This window comes from Halyomorpha halys, unplaced genomic scaffold (assembly GCF_000696795.3).
Source record: "Halyomorpha halys isolate HHAL.00 unplaced genomic scaffold, Hhal_1.1 Scaffold744.1, whole genome shotgun sequence".
In the NCBI taxonomy this organism is placed as follows: Eukaryota; Metazoa; Arthropoda; class Insecta; order Hemiptera; family Pentatomidae; genus Halyomorpha; species Halyomorpha halys.
In genome coordinates, this window is record NW_027105596.1 from 182,497 (window position 1) to 190,031 (window position 7,535).

Below are 7,535 nucleotides of genomic sequence, written 5' to 3' on the forward strand. Positions count from 1 at the left end.
AAGTTAATCATACTTATTTGTGTTTTTCATTGACCGCACCCCCAACCATCTTCTCCTCATTTATCATCCACGGTCAACTATCTCTCATAATTTTAAATATTATAGTTTATTAATGGTTAAAATTTTACATATTCAAATATACCACTAAATATTCTTTCTCGATAGAAAATCGGTCTCGCTCGCTTGATACGGAACTAAAAATGCTCAATATAACACATGGCTAATCCAATCACTTGATTTGCTGTATTTCCGAAAATATTAAAATGACGTGTTGCTGTGATACAATCAGACGTCTGCTGTAAATTAAAAAATAAATGAATAAATTAATAGTACTGCACACCACGGTGCGGTAGTGTTGTGTAGCACCATTTGCTCAGCACACTCTTAATTTTTCCAATGGGCTCGAAATTCAAAATGGTTTAAAATAAAGTAACACCAGATGGGCCAACCACAAAAGACCGGCGGGGCACACGCTGAGTATAGCTGCTCTAATAACTTTTTTTTTTTTCTAATAAATTTTTGAGGTTAAAAAACTTCCAAAGATTAATATAAATTATTCTATATTTTTCTACACAGTTGTACAACGTTTCGGGACGATTGTCCCATATTCATGCACCTTAATAATCCCCACACTTGTCATACTTTCAATTTCACTATTGAAATCATGTCCATATAACATGGTTGAAAATTGTCAAAACAATGCAATTTGAAATATAAAAATAAAATTTTCTTTTTAGGAAGTTAGATAGATTAACTTCTATAAATTTTTGAGGTTAAAAAACTTCCAAAGATGAATATAAATTATTCTATATTTTTCTTCATACTTGTACAACGTTTCAGGATTATCATCCCATATTCATTCACCTTAATAATCCTCATACTTGTCATACTTTCAATTTCACTATTGAAATCATGTCGTCCAAATAACATGGTTGAAAATTGGCAATATTGATAAAATTCAACCCTATCGAGGTTGAGAAAGGGGAGGGAAAAGTTAGTTTCGGTTTCAACGGAGAAATGAAGGGGAGGGTGGTAAGAGTTAAGAGAAGAAAGGATATGAGGAATTTTATCAATACTGCCAATTTTCAACCATGTTATATGGACGTCATGATTTCAATAGTGAAATTGAAAGTATGAGGGTTATTAACGTGCATGAATATGGGATGATAATCCTGAAACGTTGTACAAGTATGAAGAAAAATATAGAATAATTTATATTCATCTTTTGACATTTTTTAACCTTAAAAATTTAAAGAAATTTATTTATCTAACTTCCTAAAAAGAAAATATTTTTTAAAATTAGATTAAAACGAAAATCCTATTTTTGCTTATCATTGAGTTGTTTAGAATAACCTTTCAGTCTCTTTATATTAAGTAATTTTTCACAACTTTATTCATTAATACGGGACTCATTTGTGTAATGTGCCGCCTATAATAGTCTCCTTTTTCATATTGTAGTTTCCAGATTTTTTATAAACTTATTGATTAGATTTTAATTGGTATTCTGTTAATTCTGGGTCCATAAATTCTTCTTTCCATTTTTGGAAACTTTAAAATTGGGAATTCTGGCCTTTTCTATTTTATACATGAGAACTGGTTTGACAATGGAGTTGTAATCTTCATCTTGGCTATGATAGACATATTTTTCTGATCAAAAATATTTTTTGTAGTCAAAATTTGTAACTTCCATTGATTTTATTGTTGTTTTCTTCAAATAAGTTGAAGACCTCTCCAAGATACTTAAATAATTTTATCCTCTTGATTTTTCCATACTTTGTTCCATTGTTTTCGGATATTCTCAGGAATAGTCATTATTTTAGTTTTTGTGAAAGAGATTTTCAAACCCCATTTTTTCGGCATTTTCTTTAGATTCTCTGATTTGAGCAATTAGTCGTGTTCATTTTACACCATAACAGCTAATGGCATAAAAGCTTAATCATCAGCGAAGGCCATTTGATTTGATCTTAAGACCTTTATTTTTGGTCTATAACTACTAATGAACCTATAAATCCCATATGCTCTTAGACAGTCTCTACCTTTTCTAATCCACTATTTAATTTCTAAAACTGAAAACATCAACAATACTTAAAGATATTAATATCAATCACTAACTATCAAAGACATTAAAATTCTGTTATGTACTAAGCCAATGGAAACAAGAGTTCCTTGTATTAAAAATTCTTCTAATACAAAGTTATGTTTATGTATATGTGATTTTATGGGATAACCTACATAAGACTAACTTGAGAATAATTCTAGATCTGATAAAGTAATAATCACCATCAAAATTGAGTGAAAAATTCAATAATATAAGGATTTGGAAAGTATTAAACAATTATTTCTTTGAAGTTAATTTAAGTTTTAAAAAAGTTCATATAATGAAAAGATTTCCTGAAAATGTACAACATGGATCGTACTTACCAACAATGATGTACCAAAGGTAAAAGTAAATGTACTTACCTAAGTACTGACAAACAAACTTGTTTGTTGAAAAAATGTTAGTTATTTCAAATAATGTTGTAACTGGGGAAAGTATAAGGGTTACTGCCAAAGGCCCAACAAAAGTTCTAGGAACAACACCAGGAAATTCTAAGTGATCATACTGAAATAAACAACACAATAATATCAATACAAGTTTAATTAAATTTTATATAAACCTAGATAAAATCTAAATAAATAACCCAAAATAGCCTGGTATATTTACCCAAAAAGGTTTGCTTTCAGACAAAATTTTTAATGTTTTCAACTGTGCTACATCATTTTACAAAATCAGTTAATAAACATGATATAAACTATGTAAATAAAGATATTAATCCTAAAATTATAAGTTAAAGCTTTTTCAACAGTGATCATTCTACCTAGCTAAACATTATCAGTAAAAAGAATCAACTTATTTTGTACTTTCTCTGTTGAATCACTTTTTTTCCCAAAAAATTTGTTTTAGCAATATATCTAACATACATAAGTATAAATGTTAAAAACATAATATTTATAACAATTTATACTTCTTTAATACATATTCAAAATATATGGTCATATCCATTTCAATTAATTACAGAGGTTAAAATGAACAAAATCAAATTTAACTTTTATACACAAAGATTATTTTCTAAGTAAATTATAAGAGATTTTGGATTTTTTTAAGTTATACAAAACGTATCACTAAGCACATGTACATATTAAACTCACATGCACACAAGTTGAGTTTGATTGATTTGACATAAGACAAGATAAAGTCAAAGAAGATACTTCAGGCTAATGTGGTAACTTATGAGTTTTGGTATAAATAACCGATCTGGAAACACCTTTCTAGTACCCATATGCCCTAAAGACTATCAGTATGAATCAGAGAAATACTCTCCATGTATTTTGCACTGTCCTCATATGAGCACCATTATAGGACATGACACTAAATGGCGTCCAATAATGAATAGTTGATCTAGGGACGAAGACATGCTCGCTGGATAACCATAGCAAAGTAATAGAGAAAGTGTACTCTTGAAATATGCTCAAGACGCGGGAAGACGAAGGAAAAGTCACAATATATTTAACTATATATTTTTTAAATATAGACCCCCGAAGATGGATAGAACATGTCTGAAACATCGGCAAGCTTGATGTACTAATGTAAAAGTGATTAACTAAAAAAATTGTAGTAAGAAAGTGAATTAATTTTCCGAAGTGAAAAAAAGCAGAAAGTAAAACATTAACTTAAACTAATTTTCCTAGTCTCTTAAAACTAACTTTATTAAATACATTTATTGAGATAGCATTCTACCCATTTTTAAAAATGAGCCAGTTTCTAAGAAAAATATTTTCAAATTAAACAAGTTATATTTCCATTGTAAATTATACAATATTTAAAGAAGTTGAAAATTAACGCAGAAATTACATTCAAGAATAAAAAGAGAATACAAATTTGCAATGACAAAAGTGAAAAAGGTTTTAAATAATTAACTATTATTATTATTATTATTAAACAATAATAATATACAGGCTATTATAGAATGAATAGTAAAATTTCAGGATATGATTGTTTATTAAATCTAAATCTAGCATTTTTCTTTTGACCAAAGAACGATTTTTTGAGTAAGCACCTCATAGGTTCATAATTGTTTTACTATGCAAAGTAGTAGTGACAATAGACCTTACTTTGGCATATCTGTTCTCGAGTGGAAGATTATAGAATATAAAGATGTGCCACACTCTTAGGTGAAACTAGACTATCTTTGGAACATGTAGGGCAAAAAATCCTAAGACACTGTTTTTTAGTTTTGTTACTATTAAAGCAAAGCAGCAATACATATTGCTTATTATATAGGCAATCAATTATTTGTGCAACAGATACATGTAATAACCTCAGGTATTTTGCATCCAATATATATCCAACATAGGATAGAACAAATTGGGTAATAGTAAACAAGTGTCAAACCAACACGACAGGTGGCAATATACTTACTTACACACACCATGTTCTATTATTATGAGTTTAAATCTACACTATTATTATTACAGATTCAATTGAATCACAGCAGTCGACTTTTTCTAACTAAAAGAGGTTAAAAAATCCTTTAAGGTTCCTTTTTAGTTAAAGTCGGAGGTCAAGTGCATATAAATAGAAATCACTTTATGCTGTCAGATAATAACAGACTATGTTGTTTGACCATTTCTACATTGTGTGTCAGTGAGTACATGCCAACCTATGTTAGAATGGCAGATAAGAACTTGAACCTACAATTGAAAAGACAAACAAACAAACATAAAGAAATCTTAAAGAGTAAACAAAATAAAATATTAAGTACAACAACTCAACACGATATACAATACTGTTTTCCAACATTGACTTTCCAACTGTCAGATAATCTTTGACTAAATTGTAAAAGTCAATAAAAAGTAACAGTTCATTTTTAAGCTATGCCTATACTCTCCATGTCAATATCCAGTTAAAATTCTCAAATGTAGTATATAACCTTCCAAATATATATGCATTTATGTTAATAGATTATAAATTAAAATTAACCAGCTTATTAGAATTAGAAATCAGAAAGTAATTTAGATGATCTAAAATAATAAGTTAATGAAATAAAAAATAAACACTAAAATATGACCCAGTAATACCTCAGTTAAATTCCACTTATGAAAAATTATATCATGCATAGCCTGAAGATTAAAACTTTCTTCTACTTTTGTAAAAGGGCAGGCAAATAAATGAATTGCACCAACTAAAAATAAATAATCCATCATTTTTTAAGTTATAACCACCCAATTATTTTTAATTAAATATAATAATAAGGTATTCTTGATTTTTTTTTTAAAACGGAGGCGAACGAAAAATCACATAATAAACTGAAATAAAAGTCTCCATCCTCTATCAGAGGCGATAACAAAAACATAGGTTACAGAAACCTACTTCAACGATTAAGACATTGTGTGTGTTGAACAAAGAGTTTGAAAATCGAAAAAATCGAACACAGAGAAGTAAACATTAAGTGAATATGTTGCCTCGTTGTATTAGCAGAGTTTAGTATCGTAATAAAGCTAATGATATCGGTTCGTAAATACAATAGTCAAATGCTATAGGTCAAATACGCCGTAATGATATTCATCGATTTTAAGTCACCATGTGTTAATGTTATGGGGTTGAACTATGCGAAGGAATGGCTAGAATGAGAATTTCTACCAAGGTAATTATACTGGAAAAATGTACAAAACCAACTATGAAGTGTTGTGAAATTTTCTCAGAACCTTCTTTTTTTTCCTTTTTTTGGGGGGGGAAGGGGGAGGAGTTGGTCTCAGATATGGAAATCAACTGGCTACTCTTTAACATAGCTCTTCATACCGCCAGAAACAGAGCTCAGCTAGATAATGGTGGGGCGATATTTTATGAAAACACACAACTTCTTGCCTATGGGAATGATGTGGCTAATGTTGGAAGGCCTCTGAACTCAGGCTAAAAATCGAAACATTGGTCCTCAGAAGAAAGTGACAAAAAAAAAAAAAAAAATGCTATTTTTCTCAATGCTCTTGCAGCCAATGCTTTTATTTAATTTGTGCGCTCCCAAACAATACAAAAGAATTAAAGGGGAACTACATGTCGTAAAATATCTACTTATCTGGGGCAATAGGGTGGTAATCTCAAAGAACTTTTATAGGCGAATTATGAAGGAGTTACAATCATCATATTTGGGTGTAGAAAAACTAAAATCCTAGGCCCGATGATTTATTTGGTGACCAGCTCTAAACGTTGATATAGAAGTGCATGAACAACTGTGCAATTTGGACAAACATGTAAAGATCATTCCTCGAAGGCTGACTTGGTTCCGTGCCTCTGGCCACAAAAATCATTGGAAATGATTCACGTTGACCACCTGAGGCCAATGGAAGGTAAATATAACTTCATCATTATCGACAATCATTGTAAGTGGCTAGAAGTGTTGCAGACGGCTAACATGACAGCGGTAATTATTATTAAAATATTAAGATAACTTTTTATTAAATTTAATATTCTCAAGGTGAGGTCTCAGATAATTATTCGGCGTTTGAATCTCAAGATTATCAAACATTTCTTTCCAAAAATAACATAAATAAAATAGGGCCCCCATAAATTCCAAAAACAAACAGAGCTGCAAACAATAGAATAAAAACTGTTGTAGCAACGCGACCTATAAGCGAGCAGAAGAACTAACACCTTCATCACTTCTTCCCAGAGAGCACTAACCATGTTTGTAACAATGAAGACTTATTAATTAAACTATAAATTGTTTAATGTTCTAAATTATAAACCATGTAACTATTATTATAATTGTAAAGCAATTATTTCAATAAATAAGCTTATACAAAAAGAATATACTGATACACAATAAAGTAATTTCTTACTGGCCGCGTCTTTCACCGGCCTTTGTATTATTTGCAGACTGATTAGCCCTGAGTACCGTTTGTCTACGAACTAGGTGCGACACACATCCGCCTAAAGGAAGACAAGAGAAGACACCTACCACAGATGCTCCACTTAAAGATTTACAAATAGACACATTTACATGGAAGGGGTACAAATGGGTGACCATGATTGACCTCTTCAGTAAGGCCGCAATGGCGCACCAGGTGCAAGACAGGTCTTCGGAAGCAGTATTGGCAGCTCTCTGCTTGTGGTTTCAGTTTTACGGAGTTCCCGAACGCATCTCATCAGATGGTGGAAGAGAATTTGACAACTCTGTATATGGCACCTCAACACACCAGGACACCCCAAAAGTAGAGGAGGCGTAGCGGCTTCAAGGAACGCTGAGCGATCACCTTCGATTGTACCAGGCAGACCAAGGGCTGGAACCGGATGTTGCAATGCCAAAGGCGATTGCGGCATACAATCATTCGGTGCACACCGTTACGGGGTTTTCGCCGTTTGAGGTCCTTTTCGGGCTTTGTGGAATCCGGCGGGACTACAAGGGAACGGCGGCGGACGGGGATGATATAAGCAACAATCATGTCACTACGAAAAAGCTATGGGAAAAAGTCCGGGGAAAATTGGAGAGGGAAAAAAC

The 7,535-nt window shown here is 31.5% G+C and overlaps 1 protein-coding gene across 1 annotated transcript in view; it reads right to left on the reverse strand.

Moving 5' to 3' along the window:
* Nucleotides 1-5,419, reverse strand: part of Alg12 (Alg12 alpha-1,6-mannosyltransferase) — a 21,472-nt gene extending 16,053 nt beyond the window's left edge. The window contains exons 1-2 of the mRNA XM_014428713.2: nt 5,119-5,419; nt 2,461-2,602 (exon numbers count right to left, since the gene is read on the reverse strand). Of these exons, the coding sequence (XP_014284199.1) occupies nt 2,461-2,602; nt 5,119-5,244 (268 nt within the window). The 5' untranslated portion in view covers nt 5,245-5,419. The remainder of the gene's footprint in view (nt 1-2,460; nt 2,603-5,118) is intronic.
* Nucleotides 5,420-7,535: the final 2,116 nt, after the last annotated feature.